Source organism: Anomaloglossus baeobatrachus, chromosome 1 (assembly GCF_048569485.1).
Source record: "Anomaloglossus baeobatrachus isolate aAnoBae1 chromosome 1, aAnoBae1.hap1, whole genome shotgun sequence".
NCBI lineage: Eukaryota > Metazoa > Chordata > Amphibia > Anura > Aromobatidae > Anomaloglossus > Anomaloglossus baeobatrachus.
Window position 1 is genome coordinate 336,478,136 of NC_134353.1, and position 27,650 is coordinate 336,505,785.

Sequence of the window (27,650 nt, forward strand, 5' to 3'; positions counted from 1 at the left end):
TCCGCTCCGTCAATTTGTACTCCGGTCGCCAGGTGACAACGTGTTCCTTTCATGCATAGTGCTGATGATGGGAGAGGAGTCGATGCCAGCGGCGCAGGTGGACGCAGGTTATGCTCACCCACTGGGCTGCATTACCTTGACAGATACAGAATCTCTGGCTGAATGTAGCTGGTGGGTATCTCACAGATGAAATACCATCATTCAGCTACAACCAATGGGAGGACACCACAACCTTTTTTATGCCCATCCTGTCTGCAGACCACTGCCAGACATAGCTCTGCTTTTACCCCCAGTTCAGTTTTATGATTTTGTGTGCTTGTTACCTGACTACTTTTCCTGCTTGCTGTTTATGTACCTTGTTGGCCGATCCGCATTTCACCTCTGCTTGTTTTCTGATTAAGTCCTGGCCGTCCCATTCTGTTCCTGTTCCTCAATTAATGTTTTGACCCTGCCTGACTACTATTCTCTGGAACTGCAGCCTTCCACAGGTATTAATCACCTTGGGCCCTGTGTAATTCCTAATCCCTGTATAGGGGTTAAAGGGTTTCAGGGTTCTAGGGGTCCTGCTTGGTGAGTGGCTTCCCTCTAGCCTATCATTTACAGCCCATCTGAGTGTGTGGATCAAGGAAGGCGTTACACCGTGCTCTCTGCAGAAGGCCATGTGGGCCAGGATAGTGCTTTAAAAATTGCTGGACAACCAGGTTCAACACGTGAACCACACAAGGCACGTGTGTCATATTGTCACAGCGAAGGGCCGCACCCATGTTTGCATCATTGTCGCACCCGGCCTTCCCTGGCTGCTGGTTGAGTGGAGACAACCATTGATGAAACTCGGTCTCCAGAGCTAACCGTCCACAACTTCTCAGCGGTGTGACTCACATTTCCCATACATTTCAAAGTAAACCTTTGACCGCCTGATGGCATTGAGCTCTGCTGCCAGCATAGTAAGGAGGTGTGTGGTAGTCCTTGTGCGCAGTTACAAGGAAGGGTGGCCTGACCACACAGGGTTTGCGCCAAGGTGGAGGACCCACACGAGGTTGAAGAGGCAGAAGCAGTGTATTAACTTCTACATACAGAAGAAGGATTGAAACAACTCGTGGGGACGGCAAGACTTGTACAGCAGACCCTTCTCCATCTCTCCCCACAGTAACCCATTGCCCAGTCAGCGACATGTAACGCCCCTGTCCATGCTTACTGGGCCAATTATCTGTGGTGAAATGCACCCTGTCACACAGAGTTTCTCAAGGAATCAGTGATATTTAGTGCGACATGCTGGTGTAAAGCGTGCACGCCTTTGTTGGAGAAGGAGTGGCGCCTGGGCATCGGCTCTTGGGGCACTGCGATGGGCATAAGGTCTCGAAAATCCTCGGTTGAAAAGGTTGGAAAGGCAGCATTTTGGTAGCCAACAGTTTCCAGATGCTGAAAGTCAACCTCTAAGCCATGTCATGCCCTTTTAAAAGCATGTAAAACACAGCGAGGGGACTCCAACCACAGTCTCCCTCGTTTCCACTAACTGGGCCACACACACCCCACTTGACTGGCATCGGTTGAGCCCCCTTTTGAAAAAGAAAAGATGCTTTGCATAAAGCACTCTCAAAAATACGCGTGCCTTTCCCGTCCCCTGGCTGACCCAGGGGAAGAAAAGTCCTCTGAGAGCCATGACTTGTTCATCTTGGTTCTTTTAGAAACACAGCGAGGGGACTCCAACCACAGTCTCTCTCGTTGCCACTAATTGGGCCACACACACCCCACTTGACTGGCATCAATTGACCCAATTTTCAAGATGAAAAAGATGCTTTGCATGAAGCACTCTCAAAAATACGCGTGCCTTTCACCTCCCCTGGCTGACCCAGGGGAAGAAAAGTCCTCTGAGAGCCATGACTTGTTCATCTTGGTTCTTTTAGAAACACAGCGAGGGGACTCCAACCACAGTCTCTCTCGTTGCCACTAATTGGGCCACACACACCCCACTTGACTGGCATCAATTGACCCAATTTTCAAGATGAAAAAGATGCTTTGCATGAAGCACTCTCAAAAATACGCGTGCCTTTCCCGTCCCCTGGCTGACCCAGGGATAGAAAAGTCCTCTGAGAGCCATGACTTGTTCATCTTGGTTCTTTTAAAAAACACAGCGAGGGGACTCCAACCACAGTCTCCCTCATTTCCACTAACTGGGCCACACACACCCCACTTGACTGGCATCGGTTGAGCCCCCTTTTGAAAAAGAAAAAGATGCTTTGCATGAAGCACTCTCAAAAATACGCGTGCCTTTCCCGTCCCCTGGCTGACCCAGGGGAAGAAAGGTCCTCTGAGAGCCATGACTTGTTCATCTTGGTTCTTTTAGAAACACAGCGAGGGGACTCCAACCACAGTCTCCCTCGTTTCCACTAACTGGGCCACACACACCCCACTTGACTGGCATCGGTTGAGCCCCCTTTTGAAAAAGAAAAAGATGCTTTGCATGAAGCACTCTCAAAAATACGCGTGCCTTTCCCGTCCCCTGGCTGACCCAGGGGAAGAAAAGTCCTCTGAGAGCCATGACTTGTTCATCTTGGTTGTTTTAGAAACACAGCGAGGGGACTCCAACCACAGTCTCCCTCGTTTGCACTAACTGGGCCACACACACCCCACTTGACTGGCATCGGTTGAGCCCCCTTTTGAAAAAGAAAAAGATGCTTTGCATGAAGCACTCTCAAAAATACGCGTGCCTTTCCCGTCCCCTGGCTGACCCAGGGGAAGAAAAGTCCTCTGAGAGCCATGACTTGTTCATCTTGGTTCTTTTAGAAACACAGCGAGGGGACTCCAACCACAGTCTCTCTCATTGCCACTAATTGGGCCACACACACCCCACTTGACTGGCATCAATTGACCCAATTTTCAAGATGAAAAAGATGCTTTGCATGAAGCACTCTCAAAAATACGCGTGCCTTTCACCTCCCCTGGCTGACCCAGGGGAAGAAAAGTCCTCTGAGAGCCATGACTTGTTCATCTTGGTTCTTTTAGAAACACAGCGAGGGGACTCCAACCACAGTCTCCCTCGTTTCCACTAACTGGGCCACACACACCCCACTTGACTGGCATCGGTTGAGCCCCCTTTTGATAAAGAAAAAGATGGTTTGCATAAAGCACTCTCAAAAATACGCGTGCCTTTCCCGTCCCCTGGCTGACCCAGGGGAAGAAAAGTCCTCTGAGAGCCATGACTTGTTCATCTTGGTTCTTTTAGAAACACAGAGAGGGGACTCCAACCACAGTCTCCCTCGTTTCCACTAACTGGGCCACACACACCCCACTTGACTGGCATCGGTTGAGCCCCCTTTTGAAAAAGAAAAAGATGCTTTGCATGAAGCACTCTCAAAAATACGCGTGCCTTTCCCGTCCCCTGGCTGACCCAGGGGAAAAAAGGTCCTCTGAGTGCCATGACTTGTTCATCTTGGTTCTTTTAGAAACACAGCGAGGGGACTCCAACCACAGTCTCCCTCGTTTCCACTAACTGGGCCACACACACCCCACTTGACTGGCATCGGTTGAGCCCCCTTTTGAAAAAGAAAAAGATGCTTTGCATGAAGCACTCTCAAAAATACGCGTGCCTTTCCTGTCCCCTGGCTGACCCAGGGGAAGAAAAGTCCTCTGAGAGCCATGACTTGTTCATCTTGGTTCTTTTATAAACACAGCGAGGGGACTCCAACCACAGTCTCCCTCGTTTCCACTAACTGGGCCACACACACCCCACGTGACTGGCATCGGTTGAGACCCCTTTTGAAAAAGAAAAAGATGCTTTGCATGAAGCACTCTCAAAAATACGCGTGCCTTTCCCGTCCCCTGGCTGACCCAGGGGAAGAAAAGTCCTCTGAGAGCCATGACTTGTGCATCTTGGTTCTTTTAGAAACACAGCGAGGGGACTCCAACCACAGTCTCCCTCGTTTCCACTAACTGGGCCACACACACCCCACTTGACTGGCATCGGTTGAGCCCCCTTTTGAAAAAGAAAAAGATGCTTTGCATGAAGCACTCTCAAAAATACACGTGCCTTTCCCGTCCCCTGGCTGACCCAGGGGAAGAAAAGTCCTCTGAGAGCCATGACTTGTTCATCTTGGTTGTTTTAGAAACACAGCGAGGGGACTCCAACCACAGTCTCCCTCGTTTCCACTAACTGGGCCACACACACCCCACTTGACTGGCATCGGTTGAGCCCCCTTTTGAAAAAGATGCTTTGCATGAAGCACTCTCAAAAATACGCGTGCCTTTCCCGTCCCCTGGCTGACCCAGGGGAAGAAAAGTCCTCTGAGAGCCATGACTTGTGCATCTTGGTTCTTTTAGAAACACAGCGAGGGGACTCCAACCACAGTCTCCCTCTTTTCCACTAACTGGGCCACACACACCCCACTTGACTGGCATCGGTTGAGCCCCCTTTTGAAAAAGAAAAAGATGCTTTGCATGAAGCACTCTCAAAAATACGCGTGCCTTTCCTGTCCCCTGGCTGACCCAGGGGAAGAAAAGTCCTCTGAGAGCCATGACTTGTTCATCTTGGTTCTTTTAGAAACACAGCGAGGGGACTCCAACCACAGTCTCCCTCGTTTGCACTAACTGGGCCACACACACCCCACTTGACTGGCATCGGTTGAGCCCCCTTTTGAAAAAGAAAAAGATGCTTTGCATGAAGCACTCTCAAAAATACGCGTGCCTTTCCCGTCCCCTGGCTGACCCAGGGGAAGAAAAGTCCTCTGAGAGCCATGACTTGTTCATCTTGGTTCTTTGAGAAACACAGCGAGGGGACTCCAACCACAGTCTCTCTCATTGCCACTAATTGGGCCACACACACCCCACTTGACTTCCATCAATTGACCCAATTTTCAAGATGAAAAAGATGCTTTGCATGAAGCACTCTCAAAAATACGCGTGCCTTTCACCTCCCCTGGCTGACCCAGGGGAAGAAAAGTCCTCTGAGAGCCATGACTTGTTCATCTTGGTTCTTTTAGAAACACAGCGAGGGGACTCCAACCACAGTCTCTTTCGTTGCCACTAATTGGGCCACACACACCCCACTTGACTGGCATCAATTGACCCAATTTTCAAGATGAAAAAGATGCTTTGCATGAAGCACTCTCAAAAATACGCGTGCCTTTCCCGTCCCCTGGCTGACCCAGGGGAAGAAAGGTCCTCTGAGAGCCATGACTTGTTCATCTTGGTTCTTTTAGAAACACAGCGAGGGGACTCCAACCACAGTCTCCCTCGTTTCCACTAACTGGGCCACACACACCCCACTTGACTGGCATCGGTTGAGCCCCCTTTTGAAAAAGAAAAAGATGCTTTGCATGAAGCACTCTCAAAAATACGCGTGCCTTTCCCGTCCCCTGGCTGACCCAGGGGAAGAAAAGTCCTCTGAGAGCCATGACTTGTTCATCTTGGTTCTTTTAGAAACACAGCGAGGGGACTCCAACCACAGTCTCCCTCGTTTCCACTAACTGGGCCACACACACCCCACTTGACTGGCATCGGTTGAGCCCCCTTTTGAAAAAGAAAAAGATGCTTTGCATGAAGCACTCTCAAAAATACGCGTGCCTTTCCCGTCCCCTGGCTGACCCAGGGGAAGAAAAGTCCTCTGAGAGCCATGACTTGTGCATCTTGGTTCTTTTAGAAACACAGCGAGGGGACTCCAACCACAGTCTCCCTCGTTTCCACTAACTGGGCCACACACACCCCACTTGACTGGCATCGGTTGAGCCCCCTTTTGAAAAAGAAAAAGATGCTTTGCATGAAGCACTCTCAAAAATACGCGTGCCTTTCCCGTCCCCTGGCTGACCCAGGGGAAGAAAAGTCCTCTGAGAGCCATGACTTGTTCATCTTGGTTCTTTTAGAAACACAGCGAGGGGACTCCAACCACAGTCTCCCTCGTTTGCACTAACTGGGCCACACACACCCCACTTGACTGGCATCGGTTGAGCCCCCTTTTGAAAAAGAAAAAGATGCTTTGCATGAAGCACTCTCAAAAATACGCGTGCCTTTCCCGTCCCCTGGCTGACCCAGGGGAAGAAAGGTCCTCTGAGAGCCATGACTTGTTCATCTTGGTTCTTTTAGAAACACAGCGAGGGGACTCCAACCACAGTCTCCCTCGTTTCCACTAACTGGGCCACACACACCCCACTTGACTGGCATCGGTTCAGCCCCCTTTTGAAAAAGAAAAAGATGCTTTGCATGAAGCACTCTCAAAAATACACGTGCCTTTCCCGTCCCCTGGCTGACCCAGGGGAAGAAAAGTCCTCTGAGAGCCATGACTTGTTCATCTTGGTTGTTTTAGAAACACAGCGAGGGGACTCCAACCACAGTCTCCCTCGTTTCCACTAACTGGGCCACACACACCCCACTTGACTGGCATCGGTTGAGCCCCCTTTTGAAAAAGAAAAAGATGCTTTGCATGAAGCACTCTCAAAAATACGCGTGCCTTTCCCGTCCCCTGGCTGACCCAGGGGAAGAAAAGTCCTCTGAGAGCCATGACTTGTGCATCTTGGTTCTTTTAGAAACACAGCGAGGGGACTCCAACCACAGTCTCCCTCTTTTCCACTAACTGGGCCACACACACCCCACTTGACTGGCATCGGTTGAGCCCCCTTTTGAAAAAGAAAAAGATGCTTTGCATGAAGCACTCTCAAAAATACGCGTGCCTTTCCCGTCCCCTGGCTGACCCAGGGGAAGAAAAGTCCTCTGAGAGCCATGACTTGTTCATCTTGGTTCTTTTAGAAACACAGCGAGGGGACTCCAACCACAGTCTCCCTCGTTTGCACTAACTGGGCCACACACACCCCACTTGACTGGCATCGGTTGAGCCCCCTTTTGAAAAAGAAAAAGATGCTTTGCATGAAGCACTCTCAAAAATACGCGTGCCTTTCCCGTCCCCTGGCTGACCCAGGGGAAGAAAAGTCCTCTGAGAGCCATGACTTGTTCATCTTGGTTCTTTTAGAAACACAGCGAGGGGACTCCAACCACAGTCTCCCTCGTTTGCACTAACTGGGCCACACACACCCCACTTGACTGGCATCGGTTGAGCCCCCTTTTGAAAAAGAAAAAGATGCTTTGCATGAAGCACTCTCAAAAATACGCGTGCCTTTCCCGTCCCCTGGCTGACCCAGGGGAAGAAAGGTCCTCTGAGAGCCATGACTTGTTCATCTTGGTTCTTTTAGAAACACAGCGAGGGGACTCCAACCACAGTCTCCCTCGTTTCCACTAACTGGGCCACACACACCCCACTTGACTGGCATCGGTTCAGCCCCCTTTTGAAAAAGAAAAAGATGCTTTGCATGAAGCACTCTCAAAAATACACGTGCCTTTCCCGTCCCCTGGCTGACCCAGGGGAAGAAAAGTCCTCTGAGAGCCATGACTTGTTCATCTTGGTTGTTTTAGAAACACAGCGAGGGGACTCCAACCACAGTCTCCCTCGTTTCCACTAACTGGGCCACACACACCCCACTTGACTGGCATCGGTTGAGCCCCCTTTTGAAAAAGAAAAAGATGCTTTGCATGAAGCACTCTCAAAAATACGCGTGCCTTTCCCGTCCCCTGGCTGACCCAGGGGAAGAAAAGTCCTCTGAGAGCCATGACTTGTGCATCTTGGTTCTTTTAGAAACACAGCGAGGGGACTCCAACCACAGTCTCCCTCTTTTCCACTAACTGGGCCACACACACCCCACTTGACTGGCATCGGTTGAGCCCCCTTTTGAAAAAGAAAAAGATGCTTTGCATGAAGCACTCTCAAAAATACGCGTGCCTTTCCCGTCCCCTGGCTGACCCAGGGGAAGAAAAGTCCTCTGAGAGCCATGACTTGTTCATCTTGGTTCTTTTAGAAACACAGCGAGGGGACTCCAACCACAGTCTCCCTCGTTTGCACTAACTGGGCCACACACACCCCACTTGACTGGCATCGGTTGAGCCCCCTTTTGAAAAAGAAAAAGATGCTTTGCATGAAGCACTCTCAAAAATACGCGTGCCTTTCCCGTCCCCTGGCTGACCCAGGGGAAGAAAAGTCCTCTGAGAGCCATGACTTGTTCATCTTGGTTCTTTTAGAAACACAGCGAGGGGACTCCAACCACAGTCTCTCTCATTGCCACTAATTGGGCCACACACACCCCACTTGACTTCCATCAATTGACCCAATTTTCAAGATGAAAAAGATGCTTTGCATGAAGCACTCTCAAAAATACGCGTGCCTTTCACCTCCCCTGGCTGACCCAGGGGAAGAAAAGTCCTCTGAGAGCCATGACTTGTTCATCTTGGTTCTTTTAGAAACACAGCGAGGGGACTCCAACCACAGTCTCTCTCGTTGCCACTAATTGGGCCACACACACCCCACTTGACTGGCATCAATTGACCCAAATTTCAAGATGAAAAAGATGCTTTGCATGAAGCACTCTCAAAAATACGCATGCCTTTCACCTCCTCTGGCTGACCCAGGGGAAGAAAAGTCCTCTGAGAGCCATGACTTGTTCATCTTGGTTCTTTTAGAAACACAGCGAGGGGACTCCAACCACAGTCTCCCTCGTTTCCACTAACTGGGCCACACACACCCCACTTGACTGGCATCGGTTGAGCCCCCTTTTGATAAAGAAAAAGATGCTTTGCATAAAGCACTCTCAAAAATACGCGTGCCTTTCCCGTCCCCTGGCTGACCCAGGGGAAGAAAAGTCCTCTGAGAGCCATGACTTGTTCATCTTGGTTCTTTTATAAACACAGCGAGGGGACTCCAACCACAGTCTCCCTCGTTTCCACTAACTGGGCCATACACACCCCACTTGACTGGCATCGGTTGAGCCCCCTTTTGAAAAAGAAAAAGATGCTTTGCATGAAGCACTCTCAAAAATACGCGTGCCTTTCCCGTCCCCTGGCTGACCCAGGGGAAGAAAAGTCCTCTGAGAGCCATGACTTGTTCATCTTGGTTCTTTTAGAAACACAGCGAGGGGACTCCAACCACAGTCTCCCTCGTTTCCACTAACTGGGCCACACACCCCACTTGACTGGCATCGGTTGAGCCCCCTTTTGAAAAAGAAAAAGATGCTTTGCATGAAGCACTCTCAAAAATACGCGTGCCTTTCCCGTCCCCTGGCTGACCCAGGGGAAGAAAGGTCCTCTGAGAGCCATGACTTGTTCATCTTGGTTCTTTTAGAAACACAGCGAGGGGACTCCAACCACAGTCTCCCTCGTTTCCACTAACTGGGCCACACACACCCCACTTGACTGGCATCGGTTGAGCCCCCTTTTGAAAAAGAAAAAGATGCTTTGCATGAAGCACTCTCAAAAATACGCGTGCCTTTCCCGTCCCCTGGCTGACCCAGGGGAAGAAAAGTCCTCTGAGAGCCATGACTTGTTCATCTTGGTTCTTTTAGAAACACAGCGAGGGGACTCCAACCACAGTCTCCCTCGTTTCCACTAACTGGGCCACACACACCCCACTTGACTGGCATCGGTTGAGCCCCCTTTTGAAAAAGAAAAAGATGCTTTGCATGAAGCACTCTCAAAAATACGCGTGCCTTTCCCGTCCCCTGGCTGACCCAGGGGAAGAAAAGTCCTCTGAGAGCCATGACTTGTGCATCTTGGTTCTTTTAGAAACACAGCGAGGGGACTCCAACCACAGTCTCCCTCGTTTCCACTAACTGGGCCACACACACCCCACTTGACTGGCATCGGTTGAGCCCCCTTTTGAAAAAGAAAAAGATGCTTTGCATGAAGCACTCTCAAAAATACGCGTGCCTTTCCCGTCCCCTGGCTGACCCAGGGGAAGAAAAGTCCTCTGAGAGCCATGACTTGTTCATCTTGGTTCTTTTAGAAACACAGCGAGGGGACTCCAACCACAGTCTCCCTCGTTTGCACTAACTGGGCCACACACACCCCACTTGAGTGGCATCGGTTGAGCCCCCTTTTGAAAAAGAAAAAGATGCTTTGCATGAAGCACTCTCAAAAATACGCGTGCCTTTCCCGTCCCCTGGCTGACCCAGGGGAAGAAAGGTCCTCTGAGAGCCATGACTTGTTCATCTTGGTTCTTTTAGAAACACAGCGAGGGGACTCCAACCACAGTCTCCCTTGTTTCCACTAACTGGGCCACACACACCCCACTTGACTGGCATCGGTTGAGCCCCCTTTTGAAAAAGAAAAAGATGCTTTGCATGAAGCACTCTCAAAAATACGCGTGCCTTTCCCGTCCCGTGGCTGACCCAGGGGAAGAAAAGTCCTCTGAGAGCCATGACTTGTTCATCTTGGTTGTTTTAGAAACACAGCGAGGGGACTCCAACCACAGTCTCCCTCGTTTCCACTAACTGGGCCACACACACCCCACTTGACTGGCATCGGTTGAGCCCCCTTTTGAAAAAGAAAAAGATGCTTTGCATGAAGCACTCTCAAAAATACGCGTGCCTTTCCCGTCCCCTGGCTGACCCAGGGGAAGAAAAGTCCTCTGAGAGCCATGACTTGTGCATCTTGGTTCTTTTAGAAACACAGCGAGGGGACTCCAACCACAGTCTCCCTCGTTTCCACTAACTGGGCCACACACACCCCACTTGACTGGCATCGGTTGAGCCCCCTTTTGAAAAAGAAAAAGATGCTTTGCATGAAGCACTCTCAAAAATACGCGTGCCTTTCCCATCCCCTGGCTGACCCAGGGGAAGAAAAGTCCTCTGAGAGCCATGACTTGTTCATCTTGGTTCTTTTAGAAACACAGCGAGGGGACTCCAACCACAGTCTCCCTCGTTTGCACTAACTGGGCCACACACACCCCACTTGACTGGCATCGGTTGAGCCCCCTTTTGAAAAAGAAAAAGATGCTTTGCATGAAGCACTCTCAAAAATACGCGTGCCTTTCCCGTCCCCTGGCTGACCCAGGGGAAGAAAAGTCCTCTGAGAGCCATGACTTGTTCATCTTGGTTCTTTTAGAAACACAGCGAGGGGACTCCAACCACAGTCTCTCTCATTGCCACTAATTGGGCCACACACACCCCACTTGACTGGCATCAATTGACCCAATTTTCAAGATGAAAAAGATGCTTTGCATGAAGCACTCTCAAAAATACACGTGCCTTTCACCTCCCCTGGCTGACCCAGGGGAAGAAAAGTCCTCTGAGAGCCATGACTTGTTCATCTTGGTTCTTTTAGAAACACAGCGAGGGGACTCCAACCACAGTCTCTCTCGTTGCCACTAATTGGGCCACACACACCCCACTTGACTGGCATCAATTGACCCAATTTTCAAGATGAAAAAGATGCTTTGCATGAAGCACTCTCAAAAATACGCGTGCCTTTCACCTCCCCTGGCTGACCCAGGGGAAGAAAAGTCCTCTGAGAGCCATGACTTGTTCATCTTGGTTCTTTTAGAAACACAGCGAGGGGACTCCAACCACAGTCTCCCTCGTTTCCACTAACTGGGCCACACACACCCCACTTGACTGGCATCGGTTGAGCCCCCTTTTGATAAAGAAAAAGATGCTTTGCATAAAGCACTCTCAAAAATACGCGTGCCTTTCCCGTCCCCTGGCTGACCTAGGGGAAGAAAAGTCCTCTGAGAGCCATGACTTGTTCATCTTGGTTCTTTTAGAAACACAGCGAGGGGACTCCAACCACAGTCTCCCTCGTTTCCACTAACTGGGCCACACACACCCCACTTGACTGGCATCGGTTGAGCCCCCTTTTGAAAAAGAAAAAGATGCTTTGCATGAAGCACTCTCAAAAATACGCGTGCCTTTCCCGTCCCCTGGCTGACCCAGGGGAAGAAAAGTCCTCTGAGAGCCATGACTTGTTCATCTTGGTTCTTTTAGAAACACAGCGAGGGGACTCCAACCACAGTCTCTCTCATTGCCACTAATTGGGCCACACACACCCCACTTGACTGGCATCAATTGACCCAATTTTCAAGATGAAAAAGATGCTTTGCATGAAGCACTCTCAAAAATACGCGTGCCTTTCACCTCCCCTGGCTGACCCAGGGGAAGAAAAGTCCTCTGAGAGCCATGACTTGTTCATCTTGGTTCTTTTAGAAACACAGCGAGGGGACTCCAACCACAGTCTCCCTCGTTTCCACTAACTGGGCCACACACACCCCACTTGACTGGCATCGGTTGAGCCCCCTTTTGAAAAAGAAAAAGATGCTTTGCATGAAGCACTCTCAAAAATACGCGTGCCTTTCCCGTCCCCTGGCTGACCCAGGGGAAGAAAGGTCCTCTGAGAGCCATGACTTGTTCATCTTGGTTCTTTTAGAAACACAGCGAGGGGACTCCAACCACAGTCTCCCTCGTTTCCACTAACTGGGCCACACACACCCCACTTGACTGGCATCGGTTGAGCCCCCTTTTGAAAAAGAAAAAGATGCTTTGCATGAAGCAGTCTCAAAAATACGCGTGCCTTTCCCGTCCCCTGGCTGACCCAGGGGAAGAAAAGTCCTCTGAGAGCCATGACTTGTGCATCTTGGTTCTTTTAGAAACATAGCGAGGGGACTCCAACCACAGTCTCCCTCGTTTCCACTAACTGGGCCACACACACCCCACTTGACTGGCATCGGTTGAGCCCCCTTTTGAAAAAGAAAAAGATGCTTTGCATGAAGCACTCTCAAAAATACGCATGCCTTTCCCGTCCCCTGGCTGACCCAGGGGAAGAAAAGTCCTCTGAGAGCCATGACTTGTTCATCTTGGTTCTTTTAGAAACACAGCGAGGGGACTCCAACCACAGTCTCCCTCATTTGCACTAACTGGGCCACACACACCCCACTTGACTGGCATCGGTTGAGCCCCCTTTTGAAAAAGAAAAAGATGCTTTGCATGAAGCACTCTCAAAAATACGCGTGCCTTTCCCGTCCCCTGGCTGACCCAGGGGAAGAAAAGTCCTCTGAGAGCCATGACTTGTTCATCTTGGTTGTTTTAGAAACACAGTGAGGGGACTCCAACCACAGTCTCTCTCATTCCCACTAATTGGGCCACACACACCCCACTTGACTGGCATCAATTGACCCAATTTTCAAGATGAAAAAGATGCTTTGCATGAAGCACTCTCAAAAATACGCGTGCCTTTCACCTCCCCTGGCTGACCCAGGGGAAGAAAACTCCTCTGAGAGCCATGACTTGTTCATCTTGGTTCTTTTAGAAACACAGCGAGGGGACTCCAACCACAGTCTCTCTCGTTGCCACTAATTGGGCCACACACACCCCACTTGACTGGCATCAATTGACCCAATTTTCAAGATGAAAAAGATGCTTTGCATGAAGCACTCTCAAAAATACGCGTGCCTTTCACCTCCCCTGGCTGACCCAGGGGAAGAAAAGTCCTCTGAGAGCCATGACTTGTTCATCTTGGTTCTTTTATAAACACAGCGAGGGGACTCCAACCACAGTCACCCTCGTTTCCACTAACTGGGCCACACACACCCCACGTGACTGGCATCGGTTGAGCCCCCTTTTGAAAAAGAAAAAGATGCTTTGCATGAAGCACTCTCAAAAATACGCGTGCCTTTCCCGTCCCCTGGCTGACCCAGGGGAAGAAAAGTCCTCTGAGAGCCATGACTTGTTCATCTTGGTTCTTTTAGAAACACAGCGAGGGGACTCCAACCACAGTCTCCCTCGTTTCCACTAACTGGGCCACACACACCCCACTTGACTGGCATCGGTTGAGCCCCCTTTTGAAAAAGAAAAAGATGCTTTGCATGAAGCACTCTCAAAAATACGCGTGCCTTTCCCGTCCCCTGGCTGACCCAGGGGAAGAAAAGTCCTCTGAGAGCCATGACTTGTTCATCTTGGTTCTTTTAGAAACACAGCGAGGGGACTCCAACCACAGTCTCTCTCGTTGCCACTAATTGGGCCACACACACCCCACTTGACTGGCATCAATTGACCCAATTTTCAAGATGAAAAAGATGCTTTGCATGAAGCACTCTCAAAAATACGCGTGCCTTTCACCTCCCCTGGCTGACCCAGGGGAAGAAAAGTCCTCTGAGAGCCATGTCCACATTGTCAGTGGACAGACACGTGTGCTTATCTGCCAGCAGACCCCCAGCAGCACTGAAGACAGGTTCCGAGAGAACGCTGGCTGCAGGACACGAGAAGATCCCCAAGGCGTACGTGGCGAGCTCAGGCAATTTATCAAGATTGGAAGCCTAAAATGAGCAGGGCTTAAGTTGCACAATAATGGAATCGATGTTTCCTTGCATATACTCATATATCTGTGTGTCCTCCTCTTTTTCCTTGTCCAGCTGTTTTGTTTTCGCATGAGTATATGTCCTTGTCACTTTCCCATGTGTTTGAGTTGTTTGTCACCTTTTGGACACCTTTGAGGGTGTTTTCTAGGTGTTTTTATGTGTTTGTGATTGCCTGCCATTGTTTCCTATGCAGTTCGAGTTCGGTTCGTCGAACGTTCGACGAGCCGAACGCGAACGGGACCTCCGTTCGGCGAACCGACCTCGAGCCGAACCGGGACCGGTTCGCTCATCTCTAGCTAGAACCATTCTCGAACGTTTCTAGAACTATCGAGCTTTTGCAAAAAGCTCAAGTTCTAGTTCGATCTAGAACAGGCCCCAAAATCACTCGAGCCTAGAACTGGAGAACCTCGAACCGCGAACCGCGCTCAACTCTAGTCATTTCATTGTGTAAATATGTCTGGCAGACATACACTTCTACAGATATTATGTAACTTATGCCTGTTTGGTCCTGAGGAAGGGAGCAGAGTCTCCTGAAACGCGTAGACCTGTGCAAGAATAAAAAGTTTACATTAATCCAAGATTTCATCAGTGATCTTTGGCGCGGTTTACAAAGCCCCATTCTACAATTTCTCTCTCTTCTTTTTACAACAGTATGTACACATCTGGGAACTGAGGAGACCAATTGTTTTGAAATTGTTGCCCCATAGTTGTCTGATATATATAGAATTCTAGCTTCTGAGCAATCCTGGGTCCTCTTTGCTGGATTTTTCATTTCATAATGTGGCAAATATATTCTACTAGAAATAAGCCTAGTGCTATTGCATCGTGAGTGCGGTGGAATAGCGAGGTGCGGCTGATACTGTTCATGCGTGTGAAGAGCAGTGACATCTCCGCTACTTGCGCACGCGCAGTTTGTGCCTGGAAGCTGCGGTGACGTGTATGTTACTTGCACAGGTGCAGTTCGAACTGCGCCTACGCAACTGACAGTGCTGCGGTGCATGCTGGAATAGGGACACAGAAACTGGCGATTATGTATGTAGATTGGTGAAAGATCTGGACTGCAGGCGGACAGTTCATCAACCAAACTCTGCTTCTGTGAAGCTTTAGTGTTATGTTGGATGCAGTATGTGGTTTAGCATTTTTTACTGAGATATACAAGACCTTCCCTGAAATAGACATTGTGTGGATGGGAGGATATCTTCCTCTAAAAGCTCTACATAATGCTCAGCATTAATAGTGCTTTTCGAGATGTGTATCCTGCCTACACCGTAAGCACTAATACAACCCCATACTCTGAGATGCAGGCTTTTGAACCGTGCACTGATAGCAAGCTGGATGGTCCTTCTCCACTTGAGTCCACAGGACATGGTGTCAGTGGTTTCCATGAATAATTTCACATTTAGATTCATCTGACCAAAGAACACATTTCTATTTTGCCTCAGTCCATCTAAAATTAGCTTTGGCTCAGAGAAGATGGAAGTGTTTCTGGATTGTGTTGATATTTTGCTTCTCCTTTGCATGATAGAGCTTTAACCTGCATTTGTGGATTGCAAGGCAAACTGTGCTCACAGAAAATGTTTTCGAGAAGTATTCCACAGCCTATGTAATGGGTTGTATAACCTGTGGACCTGGGGATCATGAGCGTCTAAATATTGACTGTCGTCCTTGTCCCTTGTGCGCATGGATTCCTCCAGAATGTCTAAATTTTGATGATATTTTTTGTATTGTATATGGTATGATATTCAATGTCATTGCAATTATACATTGAGGAGCATTTTTCTGAAATTGTTCCACAATTTTGAGACACCATTGTTCACAGATTGATAAACCTCTCACCATCTTTGCTTCTGAAAGACTTTGCCTCTGTAACTTGCTTTTATACACTCTTTATACTGTAACACAGAGGATTTTACAAAGATCGCCGACTGTCAAGGCGGCATTGGGATCTGTTTAGACTACAGATTCTGACACTCTACCTGATAATTTCTCAGATGTCTGTGATCAGTGTATGCAGACTCAGGCGTCGACCAACAGAGTTTTAGTTCATAGGCAGACTAGTAAAAGTTAATCTCTGCTGGTCTGCCTGTTAGTCTCCTTTGTTCACATGTTATGGGAGAGCCAATCACATCTTATCCTCTCCTATATATGCTGGCTAGATCCTTCCTTCTATGCTAGCTATAGTTTATCTAAGATGGAATGGTGAGATGTTCTGATTCAGACTAACTGGTGGTTGTAGTATTTGTTGTTGTGTACAGTTGTGGTGTTAACCCTTTTTGTCATTTTGCTGCTACCGGCCTGCTCTTGCTTTTCTCCTGAGTCTCTCATTGTTTGTTCCTGTAAGTTTGCAGTGTGTCAGAGTCTTGGTTTTCCCCTTTTTGTCTTTATCTGTGTTTCCATCTCACTCCTGCCCCTTCCTTCCCTGGTAGGAGGGGGAAATCATATTAGTTTTGGTCAGGAGCATAGCCAGGCTTGAGACTCAGGCATCTCCACCATTAGGGGAAACTCTGAGGTTATGGATAGCCTAGGATCTCCTAGTGTGAGGGACAGCATATGAGCCCCTGTCCCTTGCTTTCCTGTAGTCACATCATGATGACATATACACAGTTAATTGACAATCCAGCTGTTTTTCATTAGTACCACGTACTTTTCCAACCATTTGTTAAACCTGTCTAATTTCTAAACGAGTTAATGTTTTCCAATGAAATAGAAAATGTCTAATATGCTATGTTCTGCTGTGAATAAAATATGGTTACAAGAGATTTCCAAATCATTGCATTCTTGTTTTTTTCACATTTTATAGTGTACAAATTTTATTGAAATTGAGGTGGAATACAAATCAACATAGAAGTTCTCGTTTTCAAAAAAGATCACTTTGTTGGTATTATTAGACATTGAGAATACGTCATATTTGCAAATGGTAATTTTCAAGTAATTTTTCTCTATACAATTTCAGATAACCTCAGGCGCTATTAAAACTAGACTAGAAGAAGCCGAAGCCACAGAACAAAAGATAAACACAGCTCGGGAGAAGTACAGGACAGTTGCCACCCAGGGATCCGTCATTTACTTTGTCATTGCAAGTCTCTCAGAAATAGATCCAATGTATCAATTCTCATTGAAGTACTTCAAACAAGTACGTTAAATATTCATTCCAGTTATCTGCATATAGCATTCTTCATTGAGCCAAGCTTTTATCAGTCACAGTATGAAACTATATTCCACACCTATCTGTTTTTACGTTAGCGATAGCAATGTCTGTGATAGATGAAATGTGGAAGACAGAGATTGATATAAAACTTATGTGTTGGTTTTCCAGACTCCTAGGTGAAAGGTTTCTTTGGGGTCATAGTAATACGTACAGTGCTTCATTATCAGTATGTTGTTTTACTTCTAGGACTGGAACGACAATTTCTATACTTGTGTTGATATTACACGTCTTGGTAGGATGCAGCTAATTGGCTTCATATTGCAATATCTAATCCCAAAATAATTATGGTATTGTAAAATAATCCTGTCTAAACTAATTCTATAATTATTGTGCTTTAAAGAAAGTGAATTCCAAAACTGTCAAATATTGGCTCGTACAATTGGCTTTCTTCCAGACTCAGTAACTAAGTGAAGTAATGATCTCCAGTGGAGTTAGCTTAATAAAATATATCTTTGGAATCTTTGTCACACTTTTTATTCTTAAAAAAAATAATTCCCATTAAAATGTCGAAGTTGTCTATTTAGGCTTCATTTGGATGACCATGAATTTTTACGAATGTAAAAACATGAACTGTTGTTCATCAGTGTTTCGCTTTTTGCCATCAGCGTTTCATCATTGATTGTTCACTGACAGAAAAAAATAAATTATTCTAAAAAATTCTCCACTTACAGTTAGAGATGAGTGGACCCGTTGAAGTTTGGGTTCGATGGGTTCAGCTGGACTTCAGATATAATTCTGTTCTGGACTTGAACTTGACCTGAACCTCATTGGAAATAACTGATTGGACAGTTCGACTCTCTGCCCACATGCAGCCAACAATAAACAATCCCAGGGGAGGGTCTTTTTTTGTTATTTGTTCTTTTTTTGTACACACTGCATCCGATAGCGCTGATTTTACCCCCTTTGGGAGCCATTCAGAGACGGCAAGCAGCTGGCATTGGACTGAGTACCGAGCGAACTCAAGCACAGCTATGCTCGATCGAGTGGTTAGCATACAAAAAGTACCTGAACTCTGAACTGAAACACTGTTTTTTTGTAAAGTCGGGGATTGGTACGAATACCAAACTTTACTGTTCGGGTTCGCTTATCTCTAATTACAATGTTAATCATGAACAGCACATAGATTGTACACTGATGTCATCTAGTGCTGTTTATGTTTTTTACGGACCCATAGACTTGTATTGGCAATTCTGATCTGCGACTCAAATCAATAATGGACATGTCCCCATAATCTATTGTAAACCACTCTGTCCACACAAAAAAATGGAGGTGAGTTTTTATTTCCCTACTGCCACTGAGAGACAGAGGTCCAGTGCTGGCAATGCTATGGCGATCCTGTGGTAGCCCATTTAAAGATGTGATGCACCCACAGGGTCCTTGGGGTGACTCATCTCCAGTGTAGGAGAGGGGTTTGGGATGTCACAGTGGCCTGGCCCGGTTCCATGACCCAGGCGGTGTCAATAAAGATGAGGGGCTTGGGGATGTTGAGTATGTCTTCATGACGCCACCTGTGGTGTGCGGCTATGATGGGAGCCGCCACTGCGTGAGATATCTTCTCTCTGGGGTGGATGATAACGAAGCTCAGATGGTACAGCTCTATACAGGCAGAGCTCAGGCCCCAGGGAGGATGTTGGGAGTAGTAATCCACTCTAATAAGGGGGCGTGAGAAGGATGAGACAACACAGCAGTTGCATTTTAAGTTCTTTACTCACTGAGTTGCTCCTGCCTTTTGACTGCCAGACTAGGCTGTGATGGGCTCCAGCCGATCACGGATAGTTCGGAGGTCAGAACCGGTATTTCCTTCAGTGAGTCCTTCCTCCTTACGCTCTGTTGTGTGAATCCCTGCAGCTTTAAGCTACGCGGGGACCCGAATCCTGTGAATGGTTCTTTTCCCGTCCCGTATAGCAGGCTGCGCGATTCCGTTGCTGGTGCCACCCGTTGGTTACAACTCCTGGCTCTATATGCTGCTTTGCCCCAGGATCTGTGTGTGGGCCAGAAGACTTGAAATCCCCTGCCCGGCGGATTCTGCTGGCGGGACTTGAAGTGCCCACCAGCCTAGGGCTCCGCATCCTGTTCTGTGTGCGCTCGGTCCCGAGGGAGTTATGGTGCAGCTCTCCCCTCAGTGACCCTGTACTCCTGTGTCTCACTTTTTTCCCGGTGGTTTCTGTTCTGTCTGAGTCAGTGAGTCAGTGTCTTGCTTTCCCCCTCTTCTGGTCCTGGGACTAATTCCTCCAGCTGCCCGTCCCCAGGACCTCTATCCTGAAGCTCTGCTTCTTCCTTCTTTCCCCTCAGACTGTGTTTCCTCCTGTCTCCTTTGAGAAACTGGCTGACTGGCTGTGTGTGTGTGGGTGTGTGTCGCCTTAGTCCCCAAGTGTCGCTCCTCCCCCCCAAGGGTTGCTGAACTAGTGGGTGGGAGGCCCTATACATTGTGGTGATCATCCTAAATGACCCTACCCTAACCCAGTCTGGTGAGAGGGCAACTAACTTATGTGTGTTGGTGGATTGTGGTGGTTTACCGGCAATGACCTCCTCCTTACCCGAGATGAATACTGCACCTCTGGTGAGGTGCAGTACCCTGTGGCGACTAAACCTTCAGGGGCGCCACAGATGCAATCTACATAAAATGTTGAGCACATTTGTAAATAGGTTTTGTTTACTTGTACCAACTTTGAGTCTTCATTCTTCTCTATTCATGGGTAAAAGTTATTTCAGGATATTGCCAATCTTTTGTAACACATGAGGAAAGCAATATAAAGTATATATACAGTGTAAGAACAATTAGTAAAAAAAAATAGTACAGAAATAGTTAAGCTAAATATTTGCAAAACTATTCAACTTTTTTGCAGTTTTAAACTGTGAACAAAGAATTTGTCGATTTTTTTCTTAAACCACCATAACATTGATATGCTCAGAATTTGAAAATATTGGTAAATATATTATCACAAACTGTGTGCCAGCCTATTTTTTCAGTTTTAATTATATTATATGCAGACAAAGTGAATATAAATCTGTTTTGCCATTTTTTTTGGGACTGCTATCTGAAAGAATTGAAGCTTTTAGTATGAGACACATTGGAAGCTTCCAACTAAGCCAAATATTCTCGACTTTACTTTCTTAGGATGAGAAAAATTCCCAATAAATGAGCCATAAGGGTGGACACGGTATCAGTATAGATTCAACTGAATCCGTGTCTGCACTACTCAAGGATAAACATAAAATGAGGAGGAAAAAGAGAAATTTGTTTAAAATACAATAACTTTTTATTAATGAAGATCACACACAACATGACACAATATCACGGAATAAAATCTACCAATAGATAAAGGGAGAGTACACAATGTATGGTGGGCAGATAAATAAAAGCTGGTGTCAAGTTGCCATTCACCTCTTAATCAATCCAAAAACACTAATAAGTAGAACATGGAGGTCCTTGAAGGTCTTCCTCCTTGAGAAAGCAACAGTACCTCCACGAAACGCTCGTTGGTGGTGATCCTGCACCTTTTTATGGGTATTTTGTACTGATGTTGTGACTGAGCCTGGGTTCTCCTGCGACTGCACCTGCACTTTAGGTAATTCTCCTGACCTTTTTCGTCCAAGTATGGCTATACTGGGGACCCTGTCCAGCCATGTGCACATGCACTTTATTAGACACCTTGGTAGACTTTTATAATCATTGTCTGTTTCCCTCTTCCCTCTATACCCTTTTTTTCAATCCTCAACTTTGAGATTCACTCTATGTTCTACTTATTAGTGTTTTTGGATTGATTAAGAGGTAAATGGGAACTTGACACCAGCTTTTATTTATCTACCCACCATACATACTGTTCTCCCCCTTTATCTATTGGTAGATGTATTCCGTGATATTGTGTCATGTTGTGTGTGATCTTCAGTAATAAAAAGTTATTGTATTTTGCACAAATTACTCGTTTTCCTCCTCATTTTATATTTTTTAGAATGAGTTTGGGTTTGGGGGACCAGCTCTGGAAAAGGGCAGTTTTGTTGTATAATGAGATCAGTTTTATGTAGAGAACATAACATTTCAAACAATAGATCGGATTCTTTCAATTACCAGAGGTAAACTTTAACTTGCTTTTGATCAATTGCTTTTAATCACTATGGAGCTGTCTGATGTCAATAGAGATTTGATTTTTTTTTATTGTTCTCTAGTGTATTTCATTTTATACTTTCTTTGCAGCTGTTTAACACAACAATTGAGACTGCTGAGAAGAGTAACAATCTCGACATTCGTCTGGCAACCTTGCTCACCCAAACTCTTTTCTCATCTTACACCAATGTTTCGCGAGGTCTCTTTGAACAGCACAAGCTTATCTACAGTTTTATGCTCTGTATAGAAATCATGCGACAAAAAGAAGAAATCACTGACTCAGAATGGAATTTCTTCCTCCGGGGGGCTGCAAGCTTAGATAAGGTGGGATCTCAATGTTTTTAGTGCAGATAAATCTGGATGTAATTTCATCTTAATAGCTAGAATGAAAAACTATAGCCTAAAGACAGAAAGGTTCATGTAAATACCGCAATAGGCTTAATCTTGCACATCAACCCATTAATCCATAATGATACCATTTTACAATTTGCTCTTGAATATCGTGACTGTGTATCACCACAACAAATATAAAGTATATTTTTAAGCATATATACAGTATATATTTTTTAATTTAACTTTATGTTAAACCATAAGAGTTTGTAACATATTGTTTTTTTTAGAATATTTGGATTGATATTCGGACATCGGAAGCTTTTATCTGTTCGTAGTTTATTAATCCTTTTTGTAAAAATATTTGACACAGTATAATCAGATGGCCAGATACCATAGATTAATGTTGGTCAAACCAGACAATTTTGGTAAGACCAGATGACTTTTAAGTGTGTATTTGGGGGTCCTGACTTTTCTCGAACAGCAGACATTTAGAGATGGAAGAATCAGGCATGATAAGAAGCTCTCCCATGAAGATTTCTTTAAAAATATTTCTGTGTATTTGTGTATGTAGTGTAGTGTGAGTGTATTAAGATGTTCTCTTATCACTGCCTTCTCCGGGATCCAGCGCCATTCTACTCCTCTTCTCAGTGACATTACCAAGGTGATGAGTGAGCAGTACCATGCTCAGTTGCTTGGTACTCGTAACAAGCAGTTGGAAGGCTGGATGGGCTTAACTTATGTACAGAGTAAAATGAAAGTCAATGGGAAACTCAATCATTTTTCCAGGAAAGATCTACCAGCAAAAATGCTTGAGTTTCCCATTAACTTCCATTATACTATGTTCACGTGGCGTGCCTGTCTGAGCATCCGACTACTTGTTACGAGTACCAAGCAACTGAGCATGGTAGTGCTCTCTCATCACTAGTCACCACACTTCAGACTATCTGGAACACTATATGCTCTATGCATGAGCCGGAAGTCTCTTTTTACCGTATAAGCCTATGGAGCCTCGCTCTGATGCTTTATAGACTCACAATGTAAAATCCACTTCCAGGTCACGCAGTGTGACCTTGAGAGTCTTAAGAGGGATGGCATCACGGAGAAGAGGAGAAGAATAGCGCTAGACCCGGAGAAGGTGGTGGTAGGTGAGTATATTAATACACTCACACTACATGTACATATACACAGACTTATAAAAAAAAATCTTCAAGGGAGGACTTCTTTAAGATTATTTATGCCTATGGGAGATAAGTCCCTAACAGAGGTGACAGTCATTGATGTATTCCAACTTTTTTCCATTTAATATACATGTATGTTTGGACAAGCTGAGTGTGCATGTACTCAATGGGTTAGGAGTTTGGCTGATGGCCAAATATACGGTCTTGCGTTTGGCTGTTGGCCAAATGTACAGTCATCTAACACTTATCTAAGGTGTATAGCCATCTTTACCTTATTTATAGTGTCACTAAAACCATTTGCATAAAAAGAAAATCTCCATAAAGAGACTTGTAAGAATCTACCAGTGAATTGGACTCTTCATCACTTGGTCTTTCCAATAGTAGTCTGGAATGCCAAAATAGGTGTCTCAAATTGAAGAGTTGACAGGATTAAAATCCAGCTTCACGGTGTGTAGATAAAATAGAAATGTATTGAAAGTCCATCCAAAGGTAAAATACAGAGATCACTGTCAATAGAAAAATTAAAAAAGAGCTACGCGTTTCGAATGATAAACATTCTTAATTATCCGGAGTGCTGGTTTGATGGTGAGCTGGACTTTTCTTTTTTCTTTATTTCAAATTGGAGATGACTTGGTTGTCCCTGATCTCCATTGCAGACAGGTGGGGGTAGATTTTAGCTGAAGCAAAGCTGCCTCTTAGGCCTCCTTCACACGTCAGTGATTCCAGTACGTATGACATCCGTTTTCATACATACCGGAGACATGGACATACGCAGACCCATTAAAATCAGTGTTTTCACAAGGACCATATGTCTGATTGGAGAAAACACGTGTCCTTGTGTTCCACACGGAGAGAAGTCCATTTTTCTCCGGCAGCACTGATGTCACATGGACTGCACACTGATCTGATCTGTGTGACATCAGTTTAACACGTACCAGAGAAAACACGTGTCTTTGAAATAAAATGATTTTCTATACTCACCTGTCTCCAGTGTTACTGTCACTTGCTTCTGGGCCCTCTCATTATGCTCATGAATATTTACTGCTCCGCGGACCGGGAACTAACATAAGCGTCGGAGACAGCAGCGCTGGATACAGCAGCGCCAGGAAACAGCAGCGCCGGGGACAGATAAGTATAGAAGTTCATGCTGTCTGTGTTCTATCTGGCTGTCACACGGATAACACAGGGACAGCATACGTGTGCCAAAAGCACAGCACACTGATGGGCCATACGCACTTTCAACACGATGGTGGAAAACAAGAACATTTTTTACAGACTTGTGAAGGGGGCCTTAGGGGTACTTTACACGCTGCAATATCGTTACCGATATCGCTAGCGAGCATACCCGCCCCCATCGTTTGTGCGCCATGGGCAAATCACTGCCCGTGGCGCATAACATCACTAAAAACAGTCACACTACTTACCTGCCTAGCGATGTCGCTGTGACCGGCGAACCGCCTCCTTTCTAAGGGGGCGGTTTGTTCGGCGTCACAGCGATGTCACTAAGCGGGCGCCCAATCAAAGCGGAGGGGCGGAGATGAGCGACCGGAACATCCCGCCCACCTCCTTCATTCCTCATTGCTGGTGGGACACAGGTAAGGAGAAGTTCCTCGTTTCTGCGGTGTCACACATAGCGATGTGTGCTGCCACAGGAACGACGAACAACATCGTTACTGCAGCAGCAACGATAATTAAGATTAGGGGGGATGTCACCGATTAGCGATTTTGAACGTTTTTTCAACTATTCAAAATCACTAATAGGTGTCACACGCAACGACATCGCTAACGCGGCTAGATGTGCGTCACAAAATCCGTGACCCCAACGACATCGCTTTAGCGATGTCGTAGCGTGTAAAGCCACCTTTAGCCAGAGACAAAATTGTGTAAATCCTTAATTTAGAAAACAATTGAGTTAGAAACAAAATAAATGTCACCATAAAAGATTCCTTTACTGATACTTTTATTTTTATATGCATTAATTTTTTACCATTTTAAAAGGTAATATTTTTCTACTTGTCTAAAATTGAACTAAGAGAAAGAAACAATTTTATTAATCAAGTTAAAATCAATATTACCAGATTTGACTTTTTGATTAGAAGCATATTCTTTCTAGTATATTGAAAATAAAAATGAGTAGTTGGAGAAATAATCTTTAAAGTAATGACATTATTATGTATGTGTCTTAAAATGTGCACTGCCTACCAATAGTTTTCAGCTTTTTATGGTTAATAAATTCATGTTCTTGCAAGTATAGCAATAAATGATGATTATGATGCCCTTATTCTTTTTTTTTTTTTTTTTAGGAGCGTCCAACTAAACCAGATGTTCCCTGGCTCTATGATGCGCTTTGGAATAGTTCTTGTGATCTAGAAGACATACTTCCATGTTTCAAAGGATTAAAAATTGATATATTATCATCTCCTATTCTTATCCATTTAGGTTAGTGTAAATATATTGATATTATTATGACTTTATATAATTTACTAAAATGTGTAAATTCTACTGCTGAACACTGAAAGGGAACCTGTCAGCAGGTTTTTGCTGCATGATTTTGGGTACAGAGAACTTGATTCCACCAATGTGTCACTTACATGGCTGCTGTGACGCCTGCCTGAAACCACAGTCCAATCTGCAAGGAGAAAATACTCAACATGTCCACTGCACTTCAAGGTTCTTATTGACGTTTCTGGCATAAGGGTTTGCTTGCAGTTTTGTGACAAATCTGCACTCAAAAAAGTATAAACCCCACCCCCGATAAAAACGCAACGTGTGCACATAGCCTTAAGGGTGCTTTACACGCTGCGACATCGCTAGGGATCTCGTTGATGTGACACGCCAGATCGCAGATATCATTTGCCGAGATCGCACATAGGTCATTTTTTGTAGCGCCGGTCACATGTGTGATCTCGGCAAATCGTATGTGCGATCTGGCGTGTTGTAATGAGATCGCTAGCGATGTCATAGCGTGTAAAGCACCCTTTAGGGTAAACACTCCAGTTCGTTTGCATGTTCAACTAGGTGTTATAGTTTCTATAAATCTAATTCTGTATTATTTAGTTATTCATGCTATAATTAAAAGTTAAACTCCATTTCACTGTGCTGTTTGCATTTATAAAAACAGGTTTTCAGTGTATTTGCTTGTTGTCATTTATGAGGAACTTCATGATTCCTATAAATGATCTAGTGGATCAGTCCAGTGAATTAAAACCCCTCCTGATCGCACGATGTTCACACAGATGCAAAGATTCAGCTGTGATTATCTTATTATAATGAGCCAAGCTCTTGTGGGATCCTTTCAGGAACAGCAACAATTTTAACCACTGGAATTAAGCCGTTGAGAGATGGATATACAGTGGACCTCGGTTTACGAGTAACTTGGTGTGCGAGTATTTTGCTATACGAGCAAAGATTGCTGTAAATTTGTAACTCAGTTTACGAGCAAGCTTTGCTGTACGAGCAAATACTCACCGCACACACTTCCGGTTCCGTACTTTCACCGCGCTCTGACCCGCTCTTGCAATCTGCGCATGTATCGTCCCCCTGCCAGCAGCCGAGCCGCTCTGATCCGGAGCCACGGTGGCTCGAGGGGTCTCCGGATCCGGGGGGGCCGCGCGGACACTCAAATTAAGAAGAAGAGTGGGTGAAAGTATATACAGGGGGTTTAGAAAGTTCGTGACGTCATCCACGGTGCGTGGTAATGTAGGAAACCACCGCTGCTGTTAGGGGAGCCCGGTGGCGATGGTGTGGCAGCAGGATGTTTAACCCCTCAGTGGGTAGGGGGTTTGTGCCCCGGGGCCTGTTTAAGATGCATCTTGAAGTCTTCACCCCCGTCGGGTAAATTACCAGGACACGTGAAGCTACTTCCCGGCCTAGGGTCCACGTACCCCATCGTGCCCTGACCCCTGCCCGGTGATGGCTCAAGGCCGCCGGCTGCCCTCCTCAGCAGACCGTGCCCCTTGACGCGATCCCCTATGACTGAAGTTCCAGCTTCTACCAGGCCCAGACCAACGTCTGCCACCTAGTAGACTCCAGGAGTCCAGCTCCTAACCTGTGACCTCTCCTCTTGAGAGTCACCACACAACTCCCTTCAATTTTTCACTTTTCCCTACAAACCCCCATATGGGCGGCCCTATTCCCTTCAGGCCCCCCAATGGTATGTCTGGTGGGTTCAGTGTCAAGTGTTTCTAGGATTTTTACTGGCTAAGCTGTTAGCAACGCCAAAGGACCAGGATTCGTAACCAAGGAGGAGTGGATACTGTGCAGAAGGGCAGGTTGCACAATACCCTGTGACGACCTGATAGGCCAGGGCGTCACGTTTCCCCTTGGTTAAACGTAGCTCGTCCCCGAGCTACAGGACACCAGAGGTTTATTTTTGTTTTTTAAACTGTGGAAAAGAAAAGGAACATTTTAACATTATGCATTTTTATTAACGGGTTCCATCCCACACAGGGGAGGCTCTTTACTTAAACGTTAATAACATTATTAAGAGTTCGTCGCCCAACGGTGGGACGCTACCGGTTTTTATGGTAGCGGAGGCTCAACCTACTCCATTGCAGCCCCTTCCTGCGACAGTCCAGTCCCAACGTCCCGGATCCCAACAACCTGTTACCCCTGGAAACCTATGGTGAGTCCGTGATCGGGTTAAGGTCCCGGGTGTTGTATTCAGACGAC

General features: G+C 46.2%; 1 protein-coding gene across 1 annotated transcript in view; it reads left to right on the forward strand.

Annotated features, from left to right (window-relative positions):
- Positions 1-27,650, forward strand: part of DNAH6 (dynein axonemal heavy chain 6) — a 596,499-nt gene that overhangs the window by 396,364 nt on the left and 172,485 nt on the right. The window contains exons 60-62 of the mRNA XM_075352201.1: positions 17,109-17,288; positions 21,559-21,792; positions 25,283-25,418. Coding sequence (XP_075208316.1) covers positions 17,109-17,288; positions 21,559-21,792; positions 25,283-25,418 — 550 coding nt within the window. The remainder of the gene's footprint in view (positions 1-17,108; positions 17,289-21,558; positions 21,793-25,282; positions 25,419-27,650) is intronic.